At 40.2% G+C, this 27,549-nt stretch overlaps 1 protein-coding gene across 1 annotated transcript in view; it reads right to left on the bottom strand.

Moving 5' to 3' along the window:
* The window catches only part of LYST (lysosomal trafficking regulator), a 162,412-nt gene that overhangs the window by 6,219 nt on the left and 128,644 nt on the right, over window positions 1-27,549 (bottom strand). Inside the window, exons 42-50 of the mRNA XM_080918294.1 lie at window positions 27,265-27,421; window positions 23,177-23,317; window positions 20,049-20,266; window positions 16,769-16,999; window positions 10,984-11,173; window positions 8,570-8,706; window positions 6,494-6,592; window positions 3,159-3,298; window positions 2,795-2,892 (exon numbers count right to left, since the gene is read on the bottom strand). Coding sequence (XP_080774420.1) covers window positions 2,795-2,892; window positions 3,159-3,298; window positions 6,494-6,592; window positions 8,570-8,706; window positions 10,984-11,173; window positions 16,769-16,999; window positions 20,049-20,266; window positions 23,177-23,317; window positions 27,265-27,421 — 1,411 coding nt within the window. The remainder of the gene's footprint in view (window positions 1-2,794; window positions 2,893-3,158; window positions 3,299-6,493; window positions 6,593-8,569; window positions 8,707-10,983; window positions 11,174-16,768; window positions 17,000-20,048; window positions 20,267-23,176; window positions 23,318-27,264; window positions 27,422-27,549) is intronic.

The following is a 27,549-nucleotide window of genomic DNA, read 5'->3' as shown; positions in this document are numbered from 1 at the left end:
TTTTAAAAATTACACTAGCTGTATCTACTGTGTTTTTATGAGTCCTTTTATAAACTTCTCAAGAGGCCTTAAAGCATCGAGAGAGCATTTTATTCAAGATAGAAAAAATCTCTACACAGCTCTGTTATGCTGCTCCCTATCCAGGTATCCCAGAATGCACCACCAGTTACGTTTCTGTGTCTGCTTCTCTTTGACTAGCTTATCAAGTAATTAACTCTTCCAAACTGAGCTCCCTCGGGATCAGCCCTAGCTTTCAAATAGGGTCAAAATCAGAAAGCAGAGAGTTTTAGATAAGTAAGCACTCTATTACCCTGTCTCTCGGCATGCAACCCAGTTAAGGAAAGCTGCCAGTGAGGAGGCCAGGGCGGGACTATCAGCCAGGCTGTCAGTCATCTGCTCCCATGCACAGTTGAGGCCAGGGCTTCCTTAGCAGTGGTCAGTAGGAGATAAGATGTTTTCGTGGCATTATTTTATGACTGGGGCTAGGTCAGATACACTTTCATATCTGATATCCACAAAACCACTGAGGCTGTTACTCCCCTTGACTACAGAAACAGATGAATAGCTGGCTATGGTGGGGGAGACCTATGTTCCTAGCACTTGGGAGGCTGGCGTAGGGAGTGCTATGATTTTGAGGCTAGCCTGGGATATGTAGAGAAATAAATAATAACAAAACAATGAATCAGTGTCCAATAAAAACAGCAACAAAACGCTTAATTTTTTAATTAAGCATTTACTCATTGTCTCTGTACCCATCACAAAGATCCCAAAGCCTTGGAACCCGTCTTCTCAATACTCAGGCCATGGCTCCTGGTGGGACGAGATGGCTTTGGGGTCAGAATTAGAGGGTTAGAATTTCAGATTCTGCTTTCTGTGGAAAAAGAGAGACTGGGGATTATAGTGCCACCAGCCTACACGGGCCGTCACAGAGGCTCCCTGACAAGATTCCTTCTGGGCTCGAGCACATAGCCCTGCGCATCCCAAGTCTAGTCTCAAGCCTTAGAAGACAGTCGGATGCTCAGGATCCTCGGGCCTGATCCTGTTTAGTTCTTCATCTGGATGTTTGCTGGATGTTTGCTTCTGTCTTTATTCTGGAATGAGGTAGCAAGTCGGTTGAGCATTCCCAATGAGAAATGCTCTACAAACAGAACTTCAAGAGTGCACACATGACCCCCTGCCATAAGAGGCTGTAGTTGACATGTAGGTCACTAAGGCTACTGCATACATAAAACTACTTTCAGGCTAGTGTATAAGATGTATATGTCACAAAGTGAATTTTATGTTTAGATTAGGGACTTATCCCTAAGATATTGCTTTATATATATACAAATATTGAATATCTCCTTGCTTCTAAACACTCTGGTCCCAAGAATTTCCGATCAGGTATACTTAATTTGTGTAGCATTTTTTTTTTTGAGTTCTCAGGGTCATTTATTTAATTACTCATCCTGAACCTTTGTGGTCATAGCATCTATAGGTTTGCTAACTTTAGGTAGCATCATATTTGAATTGTGACCTGGAGTACATTATCCATAATCCCAGTACTTGGGAGGCTAGAATAGAACCATTGCTAAGACTTCAAGGCCAGTCTCTGCTATATAGTATTACCTAATCTTCAAATTAAAAAAAATTAATTAAACAAAGTTAAAATATAAGATTAAAATCAAATAAAATTAAAAAACCCAAATAATAGAAAAATGAAACCAAGCAAAGAACAGAGGCCTGCCCACAGGAGGTGTATTAAATGGATATTAAAAAGCAAATATTTTTCAAAAGATTCTTCCAATTTTAAGATCCTTACAAATAGAAATACAAGCAGAAAATTCATGATCTCTTCAACAGATGCATCATATTTTAAACATTAAAAATGTGAGAAAATAATTGTGACCCTTAATTAGGAGATATATCTTTCTCTTGAAACTCAATGCAAGTCACTCCTGCACTAAATACCCTATACTATTTCTCTGTCTCAGGAACTAGATACATACTCGACACTGGCCATTGGCTGGTGCCCCTCTTCCTTCTTCATTTTCTCCCTGCATAGTCCACTTCCCTTGTTTGGCTTAGGAATATCTTTCTATCTCAGATGGGTGCCTGCCAATTCATGAGCTATCACTAAAAGCCTATTAAATCTTCTGTGATGGTTTAATCACACATCAACTTGAAAGCTAGAATCACCTAGAAGATAGGCTGCTAGGCATGCCTTTGCAGCAATGTCTTGATTGGGTTAATTAAGATAGAAAGATCTGCCCACTGTGGGTGACACCATTCCTTGGGCTGAAATCCTGGTATATAAGAAGGACAAAGAGAGCCAAGCATCAGCACTCACTGCACTCTGCTTTTTGACTATGAACACAATGTGACCTGCTGCTATGACTTTCCTACCACACTGTACACTGGAATATGCACCAAAATAAACACAGACTCCTTTAAGTTGCCTTTTTCAGAGTATCATATTGCACCAAAAGAAAAGTAACATCATCAAACTCAATCAAAAACTTGTTTTCTAGCACAAGGAAGGTTACACAGTTAAATACCAAAAGCAAAGCAGTATACAAAACAGAAGCCAAGAACTTTCAGATAAATTAGGTAACAATGATTTAAGTGTACTCAAATAAATTTTTACATCTCTCAGAAAAACAACAATTTAACTCTTGCCTAAGATAAGAAGTCAGTTTAGGGCCTTACATTCTAATTAACGTCTATGCCACGGCCAAAGTGCTCACACTGAAGGGAGCTAGCTGAGAGGAGCTCTAGCCAGGAAATGGACAACCCCAGGCTAGGGGCAGCTCACCTGAGTCACACACAGTAGCAATGTCACCTGAAGTTTCACTGGCAGAGACAGCTGTCACAGGACTTTTGTGTCCAGCCAAACTTTGTACATAGCATAGCCTAAAAAAAAAAAAAAAGGCATGAATTTGCATATTCAGTTATACAGAGGATTACAGTCTGTTATGTTTCCTATCTTCATTAGGTATAACTCTTCTAAGGTATTTGATTTTAGACTTTAAAAAGATGATGGAACTACTCTTACTACCTTTAAGTATGTGTTTCATGCCTAAATTGACAATGCAGTAATATGATTTTAGTGTCTTTATTATATACTGTAAACTATGTAATGTCTCAAGCAACCATGTGTCGATGAGAGACATCTGTACCTGTTCAGGTCCCACACAATGCAGGTCCCGTCTCTGCTCACACTTATCATCACGCTGTATGGCTTGCAGACACACAAGCTGGTTATCTCTTCTGTGTGTCCATACAGATGCATCTGACTCTCCATCTCAATTTCTGAGGGCTGAAATTTGAATATAAAGCAAAGCATGAGATAAAAACCCATAAAAATACTCTGTAGTATCTCACAATGAAAAACAACCGTGTCTCAGCATTCTTCTTCTCTGATAATTTTCAATCCTATTTAACTTTTTAAAATCGTAAGTTAATAAAGAATGCACTGGCTAGTTTGTGTCAACTTGACACAAGCTTAAGTTATCACAGAGAAAGGAGCCTCAGTTGAGGAAATGTCTCCATGAGATCCAGCTGTAAGGCTTTTTCTCAACTAGTGATCAAGGGGGGAGGGCCCAGCCCATTGTGGGTGGAGCCATCCCTGGCCCAGCCCATTGTGGGTGGAGCCATCTCTGGGCTGGTAGCCCTGGGTTCTATAAGAAAGCAGGCTGAGAAAGCCAGGGGAAGCAAGCCAGTAAGTAACATCCCTCCATGGCCTCTGCATCAGCTCCTGCTTCCTGACCTGCTTGAGTTCCAGTCCTGACTTCCTTTGGTGATAAACAGCGATATGGAAGTATAAACTGAATAAGCCCTTTCCTCCCCAACTTGCTTCTTGGTCATGTTTGTGCAGGAATAGAAACGCTGACTAAGACAAAGAATTAGAATAATTTAAACTGCTCAGCTTTAGTGACTTGCATCTCTTTTCATTTGTATTTGTTCTTGTTCAGTATTTGTTCAAAGGCACATGCATTTTTATTGTTTGCAATATTGCTATACAAATACATCATTATTTTGCATTTTCTACTTTTGATACTATCTTTAAATGATGTTAATAGTATTTAACACTCCATTAAGTTATCATAGTTGACCTTTTGCTGATATTTAAAACTGTTTCCAAGTTATAAATAGTGCCATAAGATGTTTGTTCCTCTCCTCAGTTCAATAGGTATTAATACTGTGCTACTTTTCAAAGATTCCAGATGGACTTTTTAAAACTAATGACGTCTGAAGCATGGCAGTGACCTGCTTTTTTATTGCTTTATACTCTTTAGTATTTAGATTTTCCCATGCTGTTCTCTGGTACTTAAATATGGGCTGGCTCACCCCCTGCTGAGTAAGGAGCTCTAGAATCCCAAGGTGGCTCCTTAGTGTCCTGTGTCCCTTCCTGCTCCTGCATGGGACACTTTGTAGAAGGTAAGTATTCTGTCTGCACCCACAGCTGGAATCCACAAAAGGGGTAGCCAGGAACACCAGTGTGTGGAAGTCACACCTGAGCAGGAACACCTGTGTGTGAAAGTCACACCTGAGCAGGAACACCTGTGTGTGGAAGTCACACCTGAGCAGGAACACCTGTGTGTGGAAGTCACACCTGTGCAGGAACACCTGTGTGTGGAAGTCACACCTGGGTTCAGCTCCCTGTTGAGTGCCTGATGCCAAGCCTGTGTACTGAATGATCTGAATTCAATCCCCGGAACCCACACATACTTGAAGGAAAGAACTCATTCCTTTGTGATGTCCTCTGAGCTCCACATGTACAGTATGGCATGCACACACACACACACACACACGTGCACACACACACACACACATGTGCACACACACACACATGCACACAGTAAATTGAAAAAAATCCAGAAATATAAAAACGTGTATTATGAGAAATCTTAACTTCTACTGTTGTTTGATTTTAAAATAAAGGTGCATTAAACATCAAGCTATTCTCACAACTCAATTAAAGAAAACCCTTAGCAACGGGCTGGGAAATCTGTTTTCAGGAAAACTATCGAAAAGGAATGGTAAACAAGATGAGTCTTCATCAGCCTGCTACAACTTAAAACCAAATGAACAAGTCTTGCTATATTAAGTCACAACTGTGACTACCTCTATTGGAAGGTATTCCTTGAGTAATTAATCCTATATTGACTTCCTTTTCTTTTTAATCTGTTACTAAATACTGTGCTGGTGAATAATTAATAATGCAGAAATGAGAAGAACTAAGAATGAGGCTATTTAAAATGTCAAAAAGCAAACAGAGCAAAGGCTAAAACAACCTCTTCCCTAAAAAAAAAAAAAAAAAAAAAAAAAAAAAAAAAAAAAAAAAAAAAAAAAAAAACCCCAAAGATGGAGCCAGTTCTAAAATGGCAGAGCAGATAGCAATCCTATATCCAGTTTAAGTATAACCTTCTAGGCACCCTAATAACTAGCTGGCACCTCTCCTGTGGAAGTTTGTCTCCTTGTCCTATCCTTCCCTTCATCCTGCCCTAGCCTCCATCTTAGCCTTCCATGTAGGGTGTTTCTTGTTGGCTCTCCAGGGTCTCTCCAGAGTGCTGATTAGAGCTCATTACTTCTGCTAAAATTTTAATGGCCCCTTGGATAAGAGATAGAAACAGTATTATAGGACATTTAACCCCCCACGGTCAGTACAAACAAGGATTTACCATAAGAACTTGGGAGTAATACTATTCTAGAAATAGCAGCTTCACCCAGTAAAACATAATTCCAAAAACTGTAATAGCCCAGAGAGGACTCTAGATTGGAAAGAAGATTATTACCTTAACTTGATACATCCTGAACAGTATATGGTCCAAGCAAGGAGACAGAAAATTAAAAAGCAACATGCCTTTCATTTTGGAGACTGGCTTATTATTTAGGCACCTTATTCATCTTGGACATTCATTGGATGGCTGAGAAATGCTTTCCAGTAAATAGCGGAATTGAGATGACTACTTAGATCTTGCTGTTAATTAACTTAGCCAGAGACTAGGAGGATGGCATTAGGGTTTCCACACTTCTGAGTACAGACTGCACAAAGCATGTTATATACACTCTTCCTAAATGCTTGAGTTGAAACTGAAAATACGGGCAATATTCAAATGTGGAAAAAGCTAGCATTGGTAGCATGAGGCAGGAGGACTGCCAGATGTCTGAGGCCAGCCTAGGCTATAAGGTAAGACCCTGTGTCTCAAAGACAAATGAAAAAGCCCGAATGCAAAGTAGATAATAACTCAAAATATTATCTGTCTCTGAAGCAAAAATAAGACCTTTATGGTTATTTTATTTATTATTTATTTTCAAAATTCTTCATCCCTCTTAAAAAACCTAAATCTAATGAGTTAGAAATGTGACCTTCTATTTTCTAGAATGGAAGCTAAAGAAGGGAAGGACTAACCCATGTTTTAAGTCAGCCTTACACAAGGATACCTTACATCATCTAGGCTTTCCTCAACGACATAAATGTTCTACTACGTGCCAGTGAGCCCGGACCTACCGTGCTGCTACTGAGCCTGTTGGTATAGGCTGTGATCACACCACACTTGCTCCCAGTAAAGAGCTGACAACTGTCAGGCACCCAGGCACAGCTGGTCACCTTGGAAGAAATAAATCAAAGACAAGTATGTGTTAAAGAACAAAACAAAACAGTTAAGAGATAGTTCTCATTTCTGAGAATGTCTCACAAAAAACACAATCACAAGCTTCCAGGCAAACACTTCACTTGATTGATCAGAGCAGAAGCATACGTAGCCATAATACTTTGAATAATTTTTAGCAAAAATCTTTAATAACTGTTTCCAGGTTACAAGGTTTTAAAACTGTACAATGTTATACTTTTCCCCAGTTATTTGTTTATTGACTTTTAATTTCATTTGGGCTAGATCCTCCCTGCTATCCCTACTCCACTCATCCCCAGCCACTCACTGCTGGCTCCTGGTATACGTCTGTGTGTATATATGTCTGTCCGTCTCACAGTTTTATTTTTATACATACTTGTGGTTTAGAAATTTAACAAAATAATATAGGATCAACCAAAGCTTGAGTGCCAATGTGTGAGGGGTTCAAACATTAACATACTGGTCATCTGTTGTGAAATATGGTGTAAATATGTATCCCAGGTTGGCCTGGAGCTCAAGATTCTCAAATCTAAGCTTCTTAAGTGTCGGAAGCCACCAAGCTGGGGTACTAGTTTTTACTTACGTGCATTCTCTGTCTGTCTTTCTGTAGGGAAGCAGTATATATGTAAAAACAGGTATCACGAGAACAGTGGTAATTGTTGTTAAATAGGATAAGGGAAGATAAAGGTGAAGGATTGCACTTTTGGTACAAAATTCCTCATTCTTAAGCATGGAAGTACCATTCAAATTTGGCTTCATTCTCCTTGTGGCCTCACAGCCTTTACACGACAGTAGTTGATGCCAAGAACTACACCCAGAGAACACCTAGTCATGACTATAGCTGTCACCGTATTTGCAGAGGGATGAAATATTACACATCGAAATCCCACTCTGTGTTCTTTCCCCTTGCAATTCATTACAATTCCATAAAGAAGGCAGCAAGGGCCACACTTATTCTGGAGCATGTTTTTGTGTTTTCGATGATTTTGCAGACTTATTTGCAATTTAACTACACTGCCAGCTCCCTTCTGATTCATCATCACCTGCTTGTGTTGGATACAGATTTCTATTTGCACAAAATTCTCCAAAATTATTCAAAACAAAAAAAAATCTTATCAGTGTTTATAATAAGGTTGCTTCTCACTGTCCCTTTATCCTCTGGGCAAGCCCAGTAAAATCGACTTATAAAACATGGCACAGCCAGTGTTGCTTTTGCTGCCAACCATTCCCAGAGTAGTTCCCCCAGCTTCTAGGAGTCTAGGAATGGGGACATCGAAGCACACATGAACAGGTGGTGGTGTTTTACAGGGAAGAGAAGTCAGGTAACGGTCAGAAATCTCCCTGTGGGAGGATGGACAGAGACAAAAGGTCGCTGTGTGTTCAATTCGGAGCCTGAGATGGCTGCAGCAGTACCATCTATTGAATATGCACAGAAGACAGATTTTATAAACAACAGAAGCATGTTTAAAACAGCTTTTTGAGTCATTAACAAAAACTGGATAAGCCCAGTTTTAAAGAGGCGAAAAGACTCTAGTTTGGAGAGGCCAAGTTATCTGCCAGTGACTATCTAGTTCCTGGGAGCTCAACACAGCTCCCAGAGAGGAGGCTCAGTATCCTCTTGCCTCATCAGATGCTGAGCTATTTAGGAAAGACCAGGTAACGAAAACGATACTACGGTTACAGAAAATGACCTAGTTGCAAAGCTAAATAAATGGACCCAGGATGAAAGCAGCTCATTTGCTCAAACACTAGGCCCCAGGCAAACTCTCCCAATGAAAAAATAGGCAAAAACCAAACTGTGGGACCTGATCAGATGAACAGGGATGATGACGTCTAGAAGCACTGCACATGGCAGTTTCTGGGCTGGCAGTTAAGCAGACCAGTGTCAGCCGGACGCCTTCGTTCCTTCCCGAGACACGGAATGGGTCGGCATACGGTCTTCATCCTAAGCTTACCTGGTGCTGCTGTGAACTCTGGATGAAGTTGATTGGCGGCTCGCTCTGCTTACTCTTCAGCCGTAAAATGTTGTCAGCATATCCCCAGCTTAGGATTGCAGACCACTGGATATCTGTGCTGTTCATGCTTCTCACACCTCAGCAGAAGGGAAAACCGAGCATCCAGTTGTCAGTATAGTATTGTGTAACAACAGCTCAGACCACAGCAAGTTAAAGATGGGCATTTATATAGCAGAGTATACACTCCTTGTAGGCAATATATCCCTATCTGCCTGAGACAGAATAGTATTAGTTTTAGTCCTTAGGGCAGACTTTTATAAAGACAACAATAATAAATCTTATTCTATTCATGCTCTGAGATTCTTTTTCTTTAAAAGTGAAACATGAATTGAATACTTGTTAAATGACTTTCTAGATACCTAGTGCTGAGTAGTCAGTATGAACAGCTTTGATCAGCTGAAGTGAACTCTGATGGGGAGAAGCCATCCTTTCCTGAGCAATAGATTCACTCTGGTTAGCTGTAGGATCTGGCCCAGCAGACTACCTCGCTCAAGGGATTTGATCTTTTCTGTTTTTAATAGCACAGTATTATGCCATTTTCAGCATAAAGACTTGGACATGCTGTGTTCTTTCTTGGGACTTCCTGTTGTCTGTACACATACTATTACAATAAGTGCAGCAGAAAGACACACAACATTTGGATAAACAAATAAATGGTTCTTAAATGAATTAATAGCATATTGAAAATGCAATTCAGAGTGTTTTTTTTAAACAGTCAAATGTAGGCATTGGTTTTACAAGAAAAGAACTGTGAATATGCTCACAAAACACAAGCTCCACTACATATGAGCTGCTACAAGGAGCTAGTGTCCTAAGTCTGAGAACGCTCAGTGTATCACGCTGAGACACTGGACACGCGTGTGACTACCTTCTTTTTCACCGGGGGTGCTCTGCCTGGGATTTATGTGACTCGGAACCAAGGATCACATATGGCTGTTGATCAATTAGTTGGGCTTATTTTCATTTGTTGTTTTGGAGAAAGAAACTTTATCTAGTGGAACAGTGGATTTTGAGCTTGTGAGAAAATTGCAGTTTGGGCACATGTACATCTGGACTCGATAAAGCACTGTAAACAGAACTTCAGGCAGTTCTGAGGCACAGTTCCCAAGAAAACGGACTACCGGCCTTCTGATCGTTAAATAAACCTTGTGCAGCTGTCTATTATGATAGATAACCACCCAGAACCATGCTATTTATGGATTAGAACTCAATACATCCAGTTGCAATCAGACTCTCAACACTCATCTGCCTTCAGTGCTCTCTGTGACGCTTCTGTGGTGCTTCCTGTTATGGTTTAGGTCAAAGCGGTGAACGGTGACAATACTTGGTCCGGGATGGTTACCGCCTAATAGATTCTGTAAGTATTAATACTTATGATGATCCAGGCCCTATGCTCATCATTTCCATACAATATTTGAGTCTTCACAATTAATCATGCTGGGAGGGATGTCATTTATCAAGAAGGCCTCAAGTAACATTCTCAAGGCCACACAGGCACTAAAGAGCAGAGCTTGGATACAAATCAGGAACTGTGCTTCTAGAGGTCACAGCCTGAGTACTTCTGTACACACAGCTAGATTGGTTAACCCCAAGCCCACTCTACTGAGAAGTTATAGAATGAACACAGCTCTCAAGGACTTGGGACTTAGTGATAAAATGTAATAGGTTGAGAATTGTATGAGACATTTAAGTCCTATAACTCGGAATGATAAGGGTGCTGCCAGAGGAAGCTTAAAAGAGGACACAGATCATAGGCTAGACTTCAGCCACCACATATGACAGGAGTGTCCTCAGCCATTCAATCTCATCTTAGACCAAGCAGGAGAGCCTCTACACTAGAGAATGCTAGCAGGAAGGACAGAAGAGCTGATAAGTAGAAAACACCCTCAGTTCTCCAGTGTCTGGGTGACATGGCTGCTGAGCTGGAAGTAGGAAGCAGAAGAGCTGCTTTTAGGACATGTGCTGATTTATCATTCCCTGTGTGTGTAGATTCCCACAGTTGCATCTTCTAGAGCACCAGATGGGTCTGTTAAATTCATCTGTCCATCTTGGGGATTGAGGGTCCGAATGTGTATGTTTCTATCAGACTGACAATACTTTCATTCTAGGAGCCCAGACATTTGTTCTCAATGCCCTCAAACTCCTTTCATCTTAAATGGCACTACTGCGTTTAATTCTCACTTTTTAATACACTACACTTTAATGCCTGGCTTGCAAAAGTAACCACAATTCTGAACAGAGCTTTCCACCAAAGACTGCAACTTTAAAAGTCAAATAAGGCAGCAGTACAGGTTACTTAGTGACAATTAAATCTTGAAGATTCCCAGTCTGACCCTCACTATGGTTCGCATTACCTTGCTCCTTGCTGTAGGTCATCAGAAGACAGAAGTTCCGGGATAAACCACAGATGGCTCTGGTGGGCAGTGCCTGCAGGGAACCAAATCTTTCTCCGTGGGGCTGGCTGAAGCAGACCACAGGTACTGGGGCACTGGGAGAACCTACGTACTCCCCCCACTTCAAGCCCTTTATCCATGACAAAGGGCTCTAGAACCAAAGAAAGTCAAGAATAAAAAATTAAAACCCTTTAAATAAAAGGTTATGAGATTGCTAATTAACACATACATTCTAAACAGAAGATAATTAGATTATAAACTCTTTGAGAGCAAGAATTATGCTATGTATCTTACTTCTCTATGTTTACCATATAGAAAAGTTGGCTTCTTATTTGATTTCTGTTCAGTGGTTCTATCTTAGCTTGAATGGAATTGCCTGATATTAACTCAAATTTAAAATTTAAGCAAAGAAAACTAAGTTTAACTAGACACATTTCTGTTAGGCTTGCTACATATATGTAAAGTTGGTGACAAGCCACATGTACACATAGCAGGAATGAAGAGATACAGGCACAGAAGAACTCACGCAGCTACGACTTTTGGAAGCAGGGCCCTTGCTTGATGAGTGTCTAGACCACACAGGTTCTCAGTGGATGTTCAGAGTTTATTAATGGAGTACACTGAGAGGGCTAGAGCACTCAATACTCCACAGATGGCTAGTCAATCCTAGAGACAGGGCTGTCCAATGAGGACAAAGGAAGAGATGGGCTTGAGGAGCAGCAGGCTGTGAAATGGAACAGTGAGAGAAGACTACAGCAAGGACGGCCACACACTTGCCATGAACAGACACCACAACCCTTCCTCCATCCAAGTGAAAACAATTATCCAGAAGAAAATCCAGGAGGGGCAGAAAATAGCCCTTAGAGTTTTCCCCAATAACTTCATTCTTCCACTGTCTTTTTTAACATTAAACTCTATTAATCTCTTCTTATTAGTAGACTTCCTCTGTTTTAAACATTTAAAAGTTTAGTTTTCTGTTTTCAAATTATCAGAGGAAATGCTACACAAATGTAATGAAGATAACATACTAAACAAATTCCAGTTGTTTCCATAAAAAGACCAAACACTTTTCACTGTACTTTGCTTATCTCATTTTTCCACCTGAATGAAGAAACAGGTCCCGTTGGCCTATATACTGTTGTTTAAAATGCATAACAGTCAGAGCTCTATTTCTTCTTATTTAGACCACCTTAGAACAGATGGTCTAATAGGCATTGGTAAGTGGTATGGCAGAGAAGGCCGGGCAGCACGACTGCTCCTATGGGTAAAGAGAGGCTAACACAGGTATTTTGAGAACAAGTTTCCTTTTGAAATCTATACTGATGTTGGATCTGGTTATGACTGGTCATTTATAATTCCTTGCCTGAAAATTTCTCTCATATGAATTACAGAGTTTAAGCCTTTTTGAGTAATATACAAAGCTAACTATTTCTGAGTTATACACAATCACTGACCATTGTATAATGGCTAAGTGTTTTACATTGTACTGTCTGCATAAAAGAAGAGCGCCTTTTCTAAGTGCTGCACATACAGCTCTGACTGTAACTTCTACAACGAGCTGAAGTTCACATATGTGTGGCTGGGCTGTGTGGAGGACCTTCTTCAGCACAGCACTGCTGCTGTGTGTCAGAGCTTGTGGAGTTGCTCCCTGAAGGCCAATGCCCACTGTGGTTCAAGCAAAGACAAGCTGTGGCATATGCCAAGATGAATCAAGGAGAAGCTGAAAACTAGCAGGTGATCTTCCTGAGATGGTTCTGTCATAGACTGTTAAAGTTAATAAGAAATTTGCTTCTCTAGGCAAGGTTGAGAAGATTAGATTTTAGGAAAGATTCCTGCTAATAATATGCTTTTCCTGTTATTATTAAATATATATAAAAAGTCACTAGGCATTACCCCACCCTTTTGAGCAGATCTGTGCAGAACAACAAAGATGTACTGTCTTGTAGTGATGCTATATAGACAAATAGAAGTTTTCTTAATTCTTAATGATAATCCCATAAGAATTCCTAAAATTATATTAGTGATTATTAAGTTTTTTTTAATAATAGGACTGATATTAAGTCCCGTTCCCCCCCCTCCACAAACTGAGGCTTCTACTTTTTGGCCTTTCTTTTTTTGAGCTTCATATGATCTGGGACTTGTTTCTTGGGTATTCAGAGCTTTCTGGGGTTAGTATCCAACTGTCAGTGACTGCATATTATGTCTGTTCTTTTGTGACTGGGTTACCTCACTCAGGATGATATTCTCTAGATACAACCATTTTCCTAGGAATTTCATAAAGTCATTTTTTCTAATAGCTGAGTAGTACTCCATTGTGTAAATATGCCACAATTTTTGTATCAATTCATCTACTGAAGGACATCTGGGTTCTTTCCAGCTTCTGGCTATTATAAATAAGGCTGCTATGAACATGGTGGAGCATGTGTTTTTATTGTATGTTGGACATCTTTGGGGTATATGCCCAGAAGCGAAATAACTGGGTCTTCAGGTAGGACTATGTCCAATTTTCTAAGGAACATAAGAAAACAAAACAAAAAACAAAACAAAAAAACCCAACCAAACAAAAAATAAATAAAATGAAGTGTATCCTAATTAAAAAAAAAAAAAAACCTAGAGAGGTTGTAAAGAATCTGCAACATAGAAAGGTTCCAAGATGTTGTAAAACCATTAACCAAAGGTCATAAAAAAGGAACTAAAGATTTACTATAGGTGCAAGGGCAGAAGATAAAACAATGACTGAATTTATCTATGCAAAACTTCACTAATAACTTAGTCACAAAAATTATGGTTATTAGCTTTCAATGAACCTGTTAAGCTAGTGGCAGATAATAAATTTTTAGCCAGATAATTACTTCTAATGGATATGCATGTAAACATTCTCTCTTGTATACTTCTTACTCAATTTATGATTTGAATTTATGTTTGAATTTCTAGTGAATGTTTGCAAAAAAGGAAAGCTTGGTAAAACCATTTGATCTATTCTAGAACAGGTACAAAAGACTAGGAAAGATTACATTGGCAGGAATAGCATTAAGAACATAACATTGGGAACAAGGACATTGGTACATCAGAGCAGGAAGAGAAAGCAACATTAGAAGGGGAATTCAGAGTGGAATAACTTAGAAATTATAAGGCAACTTAAAATAATAAGAGAGCAATGTAAGGAATGCAAGGGAAAGAGGAAAGGAGAAGCTGCAGAGAGAGCAGAAGGGATGGGCAGGCTTCTCCTTACCATGGGACACAACAGGTCCTTTCTTAATAACAAGGCAGGCTTAGTCTTACTAAGGAGATCAAAGCTTTCTTCTTACAGTCTTGGGTTTAACTCATTTAGTAATAAAAGGGCAGAAGCCTTTTCTTTCTCTATGTAATAAAGATTAGAGCTCATTTTTCATCCAGAAAGGGCGAATTCTTTCTGCACTGGTGTTTGGTCTTTTGCTCCATATACATATATAAATATGGATGTGTTTAAGTATGTAATTATGCAAGAAATACATAGCTGAGCCCAACTGATTTGAGTAGATATGTATGAACATGTAAGCATGAATTTGTATATGAATTTATGTGTTTATCCATATTTGCTATGTAAAAGTTTTTCCTTCTGTGAGTGTGATTCTCTTCTCGTGGATCAATAGAAGTTTATTGCTCCACACCTCCCCTAAGCCTGACAAGCAAGAGGCATCTGGACAAACGGGAAAAGGCTCTAGCAATTAATCCTTTAATTAATTTGCTGCCATTTTATGATAAGGTGCTAAATGCCAGAGACTGAAGTTTTTAGTCTCAGAGGAATTCAGACAGGCAGATCAGCAACCACAGCAAAAAGACTTAGATTTAAGACAGGTAAATGCTTTATTATTAAACAGCAACCCTAAATATTTCGCAAGACCAAGTCTTGCTCCTATTGATACTCTTCCTCCTTTGCTACCTCAAGAGAAACCAAGAAAGAAAACCCACTGGGGCTGGCCCCCAGCAGGCATAAATACCACTACACATCACAGAGAAGTAAAGGTAAGCCAAAATCTAAAGTACCTGCCTGAGAAGTCATTCATTTACTGTAATAGTGGATGCCCACTGTGTGCTAAGCATGGTCTGAGGAACTTCGGACACAGTAATGAGCAAGTCAGACAACTCCCTTTCCAATGCAGTTGCATTCAGGTAGGATAGAGAGAGAGAGAGAGAGATAGATAGATAGATAGATAGAGAGAGAGAGAGAGAGAGAGAGAGAGATTAAATAAGAACTTACATGTATGTTAGGCATGAAAGCATTGTAAAGCAAAACAGGAGGAGAAGATTGAGAACAAGAGAGATACTGGCTTAGATATGGGGTTAGGGGAGACTCTCAGAGGAGGGGTTCTCTGAACAGAGGCCTTACTGAAATGAAAGAGCCAAATGGGATGTATGTGGGGATGAGTCAGTGGAGGGCACAGTTAATGTGAAGGTCTACAGTGGGAATGAAGCAGGCTGGGACTGTGTTCCCACTGTTAGCAGACAGACTGCCTAATGCTGATATTAGCCTTAGATAGCTAAACAGCAGTGAGCATATGTCAGGAACTAGGAGAAGAAGGCAATCTAGAGCACTGGAAAATCTTCAGCTCTAAACTGGTCTAGGTTACACAGTGATACCTGTTTTTAAGAACTAACCCGATCAAACCTCTAAAACCAACATTTTACTAATTAATTAGCAATAAGTATAGTAGTATATTAAATGAAATTTATTAAATTTTCAGGAATATACTGTTATGTTGTTCTGACATGTTAAAATAATGTATTATAGTTAAAAATAGCAACTCTGGTAATGGCTAATATGACTTGTGTGCCTTTAAAACCACAAAGTAAAAATCCAGCTCTCCACCATGAAATTCAGTATTGGTGACTTGGTTTTAATAGATACCACTATTAATAAATATCTTTAGGTTGACTATTAATTAGATGGGTTCTGTTTGCATTTAACATGCAAAACTTGCAGATGTGAACTGTATGTACAAAAATTTACACCTATAGTTATAAGATATCTAAGCAATATCCTCACCAAAAACATTACCAAAACAAGGTGTGTAAAAACTGGTCCCTGACAGTGGACCACAATCAATGCACTTGAGGCATACTGCTTGATTTACGCCCAAGGTCTCTTCCCTTTTTATTTTCAGTGGCTCCCTTCTATAGACACTCTGTAACCTACAATTTAAGCTAGTATTTTATGCTACTTTTATATGGAGAACTTAGGTGAAAGCTAAAATTCTTTTTTCTTTTAAGGGTTGCTTGCTTTAGCTTCCAACTGCAAAGATATGCTCACTTTCTATTTCTGGACACAATATTTTCCATGACTATAATCTGGGGAGGTACCTCTGAGGGTTAGTGCTTCTGGTTGAAGATGGCCGTCAGACCCAGGTACTTACATAGGCACCAGCTGCCCCCTTTTATTTGCACAATCCTATTTAGAAGTCTGCTTGGTGAGGCTTTCCCAGGGAACAGCCCTTCTGTGCAGTGGAGAACAGTCTGACCCGATCAATGCTTCCTTTCCCTGGACTTGCACGGTATATACTCCACATCACTGACGTACCAGCATTCACTGTACACACTGTACACACTGCTGCTGCTGGAGTCGCCCCTACTTGTCTTGCCCTGGCTGGTGCTTGCTCTAGTGTGGCTAGGACCACACTGCTCATGTCTGTATCCCTGTAGCTAAGTGAGGTCATGTCGGGAGTCCAATCAACTTTTGCTGAATTTTACTGATATCAAAGTAACATACCGGATACGTGATTTCCTTGACTGGTTCTCTGGTCTCTCTGAAAGCGAACTGTACTAACAAGCCAACAGCTGCCGGAAGCTCTCCTTCAATGTTGAGCTTGGCTCCAGGTCGGCTGGCATGGGCTGTGTGGAACAACTGACGCGGGGTCTGCCCATAGGTTTTTATCATGGTTTCTAAAGCCCGTCTCTGCACTGGATCTTCAACTGCAGAGACATCCATTCCAAAATACGTCTGTAGAGAAGACGGACAAAGAACATGACATGCAGTGTAATGGTAAAATTAGTCATAACACTGAAAACAGTTTGTTTCAATTTTTAGGCAATGGGTGCTGTATTTCGAATGCAAATGATTTAAAAGTGTTTCTGATTAGGTTATCTTAGTGTTGCTAGTCTTACTAGGATCAGACAGTAATAACCAATATTTCTGTATGTGAACAAAATAACATATTTTGTCTGACTGACATTCATTAGGTGTGTTTATAAAACATTTCAAATTTAAGGCCTGAGAATGTCATAGAAGATATCACGTCGATTGCCGAAGAACCTGCTTGCCCAAAGCAGTGCATGGAGAAAGGCAACAGTGAAGTTAGACGGTAGGTAGGTGAGTTCAGAATGAAAGCCACCAGTGCACATGAGAGAGCATCAAGGAAGGCTCCGGGGTGAGTACTGAAATGGCATGTTCCTTCTTGGCACTGTGCCTCTGAGAGTCCGTCCTATGTGCCCCTTCTCCGCTCTGAAGCTATTACTGTCAGTGCTGTGAATGCCCCTGTGGGTGGTCCAGGTTTTAGCATTTAATCAGTTACAGTAATCTTTACATGTATCTAAATATAACATTCTTTTAAGTATCAAAATAAAATTTCCAAGGCACTTCAGAAGTTAAATAATCTTCAAGATTACTGCACTTTTTGGACTACTAAAGCCTCAAAGATGCAGTGAAAAATATTCCAGTTAGATGAATTACCTTGTATGTTTCACTCTCTCAATAAACTTTAAACAAAATTACTGAAAAGGTAATAAAAATTATGTGCACAGAACAGGGTTTACTGAGGTTAATATTTAATTAACAATTGCTCTAAATGCTGTATTTCAGGATACATTACAAATGTAGCTCAGAACTTATACCTAGGCCTTTGCCTTTATTTATACTTGATGGTGCTCAGAACATGATACCTAAAACATTGTGGCTAGATATATGGAACATTGTTAGCTGAAGGATACATGTAAGGAAGGACTCGCTCTTCCCCTGAAGCTGCTCATTAAACCTAGAATGGGCTTTCTGACCATTTTCTGAAGCAGGTCAGAAGCACCACAGGCCCGTCCATGGAGGAAAGGAGCAGCCTCACACCTGAGGACTACGAGGGCACATGCAGACGACTGAGCCAAAGGCCTCACTATTTGCTGTTCTCCTGCTTGCCTCATATTGCTTTGATTTTATCACAGACTCTGTAACATCCCAACAGCTCCAGCATAAGGTCTAAGCACTTGCTGGGGGTTTCCAGTCCTGAGGAAGGCTCTGGTGTTATGAAAGTTTGTGTTATGAAAGGTTAAGTCTTCATACTGTCTGTTCTCTTATTAATCTCTGCTTTGTGGTGGAGTCCCAGCAAGGAAACCTAAGATGGGTAGAAGGAAATGGTATTTTTCCTCCCCAATTTACTACTTTTCTTGTAAAACTCTTATTTAAATCACATAATGCTTTCCTTAAAATAAAAAGTGTTCTTCTCTTCAAAATCATCTTCTATTAGATCCACCAGAAATCTGTTTTGTTCTCCCTTCTAAGGATACCTCAGAGGTATACAAAATAATTACACAGAACAATAGACTAAAAAGAGAATTTTATTTTTGGGCCACCCTTTGGGTATGTGTCTCTGCTATAAATAAGCTGAGAGGCAAGAGTCCTTGTAAGGGTTTGGGGTGTACACATACCTGTATTTGTTACAAACACTTTCATATCTGTAACATCTATACAGACACCACTGCAGAGCAAGCCCATGGTCAATTGTTCACCTCGCTAAGTGACATTTGGGGCGGCCACGTGCCGTGCAGTGGATAACAGCTGTTGGTCTGCACTGAGCAGCCAGCATGCAGAATACAGAATACCTTTTCCTTTGTGCTCTGCTTTTTTGCCTCCTATTCCTTCAGACATGACCTTTCACCCATCCCACAGGCGCTTTGCCAACACATGCAGTCAGCCCCACCCCCACCTTCCTATGCTACTCACCCTCGTTACCTGTGCCCAGAGACCCTGGCATAATAATGCTTCCTAAGTCTGTGCATAAACATAAACTAGTGCATGTGTAAATAACAACTCTCCTTCTAGGGAACCAGAAACTGTCTTAAATAGGGATAGTAGTGGCCTTTACCACCATGAAGAATGACATCTTATGACTGTACTAGTCTTACAGACTATAGTTAAGACTGTATTATTCAGGGGGGAAAAGATTTAAAAAACAGGATTAATATTAAATTATTTGAAATATATGCAGGTGTATAAAAATCTTGAAGGTGGTTTTGATATTTATCTCTTGATGCTGAAAGCAAAGCTGATTTCTCATATTTCCTCTTTTTGATAGTTATATTTTATATATTTTCTAATAAGACAAATGTAATGTCTCTGTCATAAAGAAAAATGCTGCTTTTCCAAAAACATAACAGGCACTCAGAAGAGTAGGCAGAACAGAGCTGATTCAGCCAAGCTAACTCCTTGGTCGTTGTCTGGAACCAGCCCGAGAGTTCAGGGCTCAGCGTTTCCTAGGTGACTGCCTACACTATGCAAACAATGTGGTCCATGCTCAGCACCTGAACTCCTGGGTCTGAATTTCAGCACACATCAGGCAATGGTTTCTAAGTGACCATTCCCAAAGAGACACCGAATTCTGAATCTCTAGACAGCTTTCCTGGCAGAAACCACTTGAAGCTCCTGGATGAAGTGAGCTCGCTCTTCATGGTTTAATGGGAGTCAGGTGTGTGTGTGCCTTGCCTCACCCAGATTTTGTTCACTGTTTCTTTTGGTCAGTTATGCTTGGAATCCTTTGCTGTCATACATTTGTTTAGTAAATCACTAAATATGAGGTGGTCTTGGAACGTCCCTAACTATAGTGTCTAAGACACTTTTAAAGAGATGAAATACAAAACCTAAAAAAATCTTACATAATAGTAGTATAGCTTAGAGTAGTTGTCTTTTTGATGACTTGGATATTTTAAGGAAATATGTTAATGGCCAACCTTAACATATCCAGGTTCTAACTTACACGTGTGTGCAGAGTCTTAAAAGAGTCACTTACAGCAGGATGGAAAACATTGATGGCTTGAACAGATGCCTTTCCCTTTTGCTTGTAGCCGAACACTAAGTCAATCCAGTGACAGATGTTCTGGGACACATGGTCAGATTCTAGTGCCTGCCGGTGAATAAGGATGAACAGCCGAGGATCATTGCGTGCCCAGGGAGGAAGGTTGACATGGTTAACCCGTTCACCATTCTGACGAACACCGAAGTCAAAACCTAAGGAAGATTAAAACACAGTTTTTAATTCTGCCAATGCATGTAGCCCATGGTGATAAGAGCTCTGGAAAACAGGTAACTGTGCAAAGTAACTCTTAGGGCAGCAGCAAGATGAGATGTCCAACAGTAAGAATAAACTGTCCATCTCCTTTCTGTACCAATAGGGACAGGATAGATGCTAAGCTAATTCAAACTGGAACTTTCAACTTTAGCCTTTGACAACTTTCTAACTGAATGGAGAAAAAACAAAAAATAAGTGCCATGAGTATTATACTCACCAAACGCTTCAAACTCTGTGAGTGCTTAAATATCTTTAATGATAGACACAGTTAAAATCAAATTAAATCTTTGTATAAGAATTTCTAGATGGTTGGTATTTTCTTATATCGAGTACTATATATTTAATACATATTAATATTCTGTAGTTTAGAAAATGAGTTGTCATAGTATACTGGTTTTATGGACATTATATAGATTTGCCTTGACTCCCTTTCTTCTAAGTATTTTAGCCTACCAAAAATAATAACATATTAACTAAACAGGTTCTGGTTTTGTTTCTTTCTTTTTTTTTTTTTCAGATGGTTTCTCTATGTAGGGGAGAGACCATAAATGAAATTGTTTCAAACTTTCGGATGCCAAGGGTACTTCACGATCATTCCAGACATCAGATACCAAGGAGACACCCATTTCTCAGATGACTAAAGGGTACTAAGAGGAATGTTGGTAGAAAAAGAGATGAGGAGTATTATAGGAAGTTACAGTTTTAATAAGAGGTTGCAGGGGTTGGAGAGATGGCTCCATGGTTAAGAACAGTGGTTGTAAGCTGATGGTGGCGGTGGTGCATGCCTTTAATCCCAGCACTCAGGGGGTAGAGACAGGCAGATCTCTGAGTTTGAGGCCAGCCTGATCTACAAAGTGAGTTCCAGGACAGCCAAGACTATGCTGAGAAACCCTGTCTTGAAAATCCAAAACATACATCAGCCAACCAGAACCCCCAGAGCTCCCAGGGACTAAACCACCAACCAAAGGGTACTCATGGAGGGACCCATGGCTCCAGCTGCATATGTAGCAGAGGATGGCATTGTTTGGCATCAGTGGGAGGAGAGGCCCTTGGTCCTGTGAAGGCTTAATGCCCCAGTGTAGGGGAATCCCAGGGTGGTAAGATGGGAGTAGGTCGGAGAAAGAGAACCCTCATAGAAGCAGGGGGAGGAGAAACAGGGTAGAGCGTTTGTGGAGAGGAAACCAGGAAAGGGGATAACATTTGAAATGTAAATAAATAAAATATCGAATAAAAAATGAAAAAAAAAAGAAAAAAAAAAAGGAAAACCAAAACCAACCAAACAAACAACTACAACAACAAAAAGAAAACTAGTTGGTCTTCCAGAGGACCTAGGTTTAATTCTCAGCACCCACAGAGAGGCTCACAGATGTCTGTAACTCCAGTCCTGGGGGACAGAATGCTCTTTTGGCCTCTGGCAGGTACTGCACGCATGTGGTACAGACACACATGTAGGCAGAACTCCCATACCCATACATAAAACAATAAAATGTCTCTTATTTCTCCATTATCAAGTGGTAGACTGTGAGGGTTCAGTGTGAATCTGGGTAGATGAAGGGGAGCAAGATTGGCTGTCTGGGTGACAAGGCTAGGTTAGAAAAGGTAATTTAGCTTCTGTCCCTCTCTCTCTTGGGATACTTGCCTTTGGAGCCCTGAGCAGTCAAATAGTTTGTGAGGAAGCCCAAGTCAAGCTCCTTGAAGAACCCCTCTGAAGGCACAACCAACTTGAGAAAAGGACCGTGGCTCTGCCTCTCGCTCTGCCAAGCCCAAGCTCCGAATGCAACCAAGGACATTTGGTTGACTTGGACTTGTCAAAACTGTAATTAATAGCAAATTTATTGTTGCTTTTAGTCACTAGGTGCTGGGGTGACTTGTCATGAAGCCATATAGGAATGTACATGAAAGACTACAGAGAAACTGTCAGATTTAAATGAGCTCTAAACTGAAATCTACATGTTCACCCCAAGCTGCAGGTGCTGATGTTTGACTTATACTTTCGCATTAGCCTGCGTATTGCGTGCCACTGGAGCTCCACACTGAGGTGATTTTGGATAGCCAACACGATGAAACAGGTCCAGGGTAACTAGTAGGTTAAGTGCATTAGTAATTCACCAAATGTGTCTCAGAAGATAGCAAACAATGATATTCTAAGTTGTTTTGTCTAACACTGACTTACCTAAAGATGTCTCAAATTAGTATATTCCTAAGGGTGACATGAAATTAAGAAAAGCAACTCAAAATTACTCCTCCCAGAGTTGTCTGAGAGCTTCTATCAAAGAACAGGAAAGGGTGGCCAAGGTCATTGGTCACTGGCAGCATGGCACTGGAGCTGACCCTTCAGAATCAACTTTGACTTCTGATTATGAGATAATTCTCCGGAGAGTTTTTCCACCCACACTCTCACAGGTAGGTATATATACACCTGGTTTATGTGGTACATGTTCGGCAAGAACAGCACCAACTGAACCCTAGCCCTAGCCCCAGAGTGTTTTATTTCTTATTTCCTAATGAAATCATTCAGATTTTAATTACACTTTTCAATGAATCGATTTTTACTATTACTTTTTAATGAGTGTAAGTTTTAGAAACAGAAAAAAATGAGTAATCATTAAAATACATAATAAAATTAATTTTAGTAGTTAAAAATAGTTTTCTAGATGTACCCAGTCCTCAGTCCTATAAAACTTTAGAAGTCCTCAAGCTCACCTGGAAATAAAATTATAGATTTAAGGACATGAATCTCTCCTATCTGAGAATTCAAGTTTCAAGCCTTAGAAAAGTGACTTTTTCTTCTGGAAAATGGTAACTATTGCATGCCCTTCAGAATGTGTGAGAAGTGATCTGCTGTTTACCTTCACGGTTCACCAGGAACTCAGGAAGATAGAAAAACTCTGGAATCAGCTCCTTCACGTCAGTCATGGACTCAAAGGATGAGAGGCGCCAAGTTGTGTTTGTAGAATGGAACGTTCTGTCTGGAATGTCAAAACTCTGATCTACAGAGAAATTCCAATAATATAATGAAGACATAAAGACCACATTCCACTTGAAGTTTTCCATAGCTTTTGTTGCTTCAAAAATGATTAAAGTAATGATCTTTTTGGTTTATTTAAAGGATTATTCAAATTTTTGAAATCACATTATTTTCAACTGCATTATGCTTCCATACCACTAATTGCCAAAATAACGACTGCATTCTACTTAGTTAGAATAAAACTTTCACAAAAGCAGGAGTCTAGCCTCACTCATACCCAGTACGTACTGCACATACAATAGTCATCTCTTTACTAAATGATGTGTAACCTTAAAAAGGGAAAAACATGGGTTAAGGAGAGAGATGCCTTAGGTGGCAAAATACCTCTTACCAAAGCACAGGATCAAAAGTTTGATCCCAAGCATGCATGTAAAGGCCAGGTGGGTAGATGTGTGTCTGTGACCCCCACTGGGGTGGTCTGTGTGTGAGCTCAGTGATCATGCAGCTGAGCACACATGAGCTCTAGGTCCAGTGAAAGATCCCATTTTAAAAGACAAATTGGGGGAACAGTTAAGGAGGACATCTGTTGGTGATCTGTGGACCCCACAAGCAGACACATTCATGCATGCAGCTGGACACCCTACTATACACCCACATAATGTGGGGGGGGAGGGAAGAGAGAGAGGATGGGAGAGCAGCTGGACACCCTACTATACACCCACACAATGTGGGGGGGGAGGGAAAAGAGAGGATGGGAGGGCAGCTGGACACCCTACTATACACCCACACAATGTGGGGGGGGGGAAGAGAGAGAGGATGGGAGGGAGAATAAAGTTTGGAAAGTAGTCACTGAGACTATTTAGGAATTTTCCCTCAGGAGTGGGGCCACTGCTTCCTATAACATTCAGTGTACAAGATAATGTTCCGTTATTACACTTTCATGCATTAGTTCCCATCATTTTCTTGTATTTGTTTCTCCTATCATCCCCCACCTTTCTCTCCTCATCCTCACTGCTGCCCACCCTCATGGTCCTCTGCAGATAGGCCCTCTTCTGCTTTCATGTTTCATGTGTGTGTGTGTGCTGATACATTAGATTCTGCATGGGAAAGACAACATGCTATTTATCATCTTTGTCCCCCCACCTCCCTTCTCGCCACATCCTCCTCTTACTTAGTTCCCCTCTATTTCTACACCACATACACCACATGCAATGCTGACACTGCTTTTCAGATACACCAATACTGAGCTCAACTATTAACTAAAGTTTTATCAATATAAAACTGAGCATACTCACCTCTGTTCATTCTCTTTCCAGGTCTAGACTACTAATTACAGAGAACTGAATTTTGTCTCCGTACCTTTTCTGTGAACACAATCACAGGCTGGGAAAGGCCACTACTGAGAAAAGAAGCTGTGTGTGGTTCTGAGGGACTGTGCTGTGTGGCCTAACGTGCTTCCACATTTGCTGGGGTCTGAGCATGTCCTCATGTGTGGATACTGCACCGAGCACAGCAGTGTCAAAAGAACGAGCTCAGTTCTCTCTCCAAGGTCAGCTGCTCTGCTGAGCTACATTTTCCATTATTTTTATCAGTTATCCATCTACTACACTGAACCAGTTAGCACTGGCTGACCACTAAATTAAATCTGGGGAAAAATAATACTTAAAGTTTTTTTTTTTTTTTTTTTTTTTTTCCTAGGCCATCATGGAGTTAGGCATATAGAACTCAGACTAAGCTACTGTGTAACAAGAGTATCATGTTCTACTTGGGTTGTAAGATTCTTTGTAGTTTATGTTCTTAAAAAAGTCCTACTGAAAATTACTAGAATCTAGGCTATGTTTATATTAGACCAGTGGTTCTCAATGGGTAGCATGCTTGCCTTCGAGGTATTATTTGGTAATGTCTCAAGTTATTTTTGGCTGTCACAACATGGTAGAATTCATGTGCCACTAACATTATCTGTAGAAGCTAGGGATGCTGATAAAATGTTCTGGAATACACAGGGCAACATTTGAGACAAAAAAAATATGTAAATTAAAGTAATTATAGTTCCAAGGTTTAGAATTCCTGAGCTAAATCACTAGGTAAAGAAAACAGTCAAAAGCTAGCATACAACTAATGAAATTGAAATAAATGAGAATTAAGGTAATGTTAGGGTTTAAAAATAACTATTCACACATATTCAATGACGATCTAGTCATGGCAGTGCATGTTTGTAATATCGGCACTTGGGAGGTGGAGGTTAGAAATCCAAAGCCAATCTCAGCTACGCAAGTTTAAGCCCACCCTGCTACAGAAAACTTAGTTTTTAAACAACAACAACGATGTAACTACTTGATAAAGAAAAAGTAATATTGTATATGAATTTATTTATAACAGCAATATAATAAAAATTGATGGTTGACTGGGAATTTCATATTGATGAATTCTCGGGCTACAACTGGAAGAAGTGGTTTTAGTTGAAGGGATGTTAATAGCACTCCAGTGTTTCAAACTGCATTAAAACATTCTGTTTTCACTGCCATTTAAAAAAAAAATGACATTCCCAAATGAATGTTATTATGTCCAAAAAGGTCTTCAAGCAATGGTACATTAGAAACCATAGCAAGCATGGATGGTATATACATTAGTTCTGGGTGTTCTTCCTTAACAGAGATGCTCGTTTGTTTATGGAAGTTCCTTGCACCAGCTGGAATGGGGCAATGAATCAGATATTCTCAACTGGAGATTGAGTTAACTAGGTAGGTAGGTCAAGGAAGCAAGACTGAGAGGGAAGAAAGAATCATAATGATTGTCATGGGAAACTAGAGAAATGGTTCAGTGGGTAGGAGCTCTTACTGTATACGCCTTGGGGACCTGAGTTTGGATCCCAGAACCCATGTGAAAAAGCTGGGAGTGGCCACATGTGTGCTTGTTACCCAGTGCTATGGGGTCGGGAGAGAGAGAAGTGTCTCTGGGCCTTTTGGCTGTCAGACTAACTCTGGGTTCAGTGAGAAACCCTTTATTGAAAAGAATAGGGTGCAAAGTAATAAAGCAGAATACCCGATGTCCTCCTCTGACTTCTACAGACACACTCACCCTACCCATGCACACTCACCCTACCCATGCACACTCACCCTACCCATGCACATACAACGCTCTCCCTCTGTCTCAAGAGCTGAACAGCTGTCATGTGGGACTTTACTCTGTGAGCTTATGGGGCAAAAAATAAAAGCCCCATTTATAGGAATAAATTCCTCTAGGAGGTTGCTTTAAGAACAAAAGACGTCTAAAACAGGGTAGGGCAAACTGAACGTACAACGGTTTCCTAAACAGCGGTCATGAGGAACAACTACAGAGCTAATACCTCAGCTCTTCCTGGACAGAGAAGCAGGTCTGCCCTTACTGACACCCAGTGAATTTCCACAGCCATGTCCAGGCTGTCATGCAAAGTCCTGTGCTAGACTTCCAGCAAGCTGTTCTATAGTAATGATGCTAGTATGTTCTCTATGAACTAGTTATAAATAATAACAATACTTCCCCACAACAGACTTTTGTATAAAAAAATTACACAAGCCACAAAACCTTTTTGCTTTGAAATAATTATTGGCTTGCAAGTCTTTAAGAGAGCTGAGCCACACATGGTGGCACACCTTTAATCCTAGCACTCAGAATGTAGAGGCAGGTAGAGTTCCAGGACAACCACAAAATATTAAATGAGATGAATATAATTTAACTTGCAAATTTTATAGTTTGTGAATTAGATCTTAATTTTTAAAAAGTCAACTGCATTCTTATAAATGCAGACACTGTCTAAAGCTGAAACTTTAGACAGGAGCAAGATTTGACTACCATTTTTAAAGAAATATTTTAGTTAAGTAGAATTCCTTTTTCTGGACTTGGTTAGGGCGAATTTTCAAGAAGCTAGTTGAGGTTTTTTGTTCTAATGATATCACATGACTTTCGGGGTGGTTACAGAAGACATCTTACCTTGATAAGCTAGAAACATTTTAGTGAACGGAGGCATCCTGACCAGAAAGTGGAGCACAGTGCCACTGTTGGAGTAGTGGGAGCCGTAGTGGTAGGGCTGCACAGGAGGCATGGGGTCGTCCTCTCGGGCTCCTTTACGGTACTCTTCCTCCAAGTACTGCAGGACACAGAACAAGAGGGTTTTCAACTGTGTACTCTACGTATGGCTAGTTTTCTCTTCCATTCTTCTATAGCCCTTTGACATTATTCTTGACTTCCCAACAGTGTCCAGCTCCCAAAGCCCTT

This window comes from Micromys minutus (genome assembly GCF_963924665.1).
Source record: "Micromys minutus genome assembly, chromosome: 6".
Lineage (NCBI taxonomy): Eukaryota > Metazoa > Chordata > Mammalia > Rodentia > Muridae > Micromys > Micromys minutus.
The sequence above is the reverse complement of the archived record's forward strand: the minus strand, read 5'-3'. Positions and strand labels throughout refer to the sequence as shown.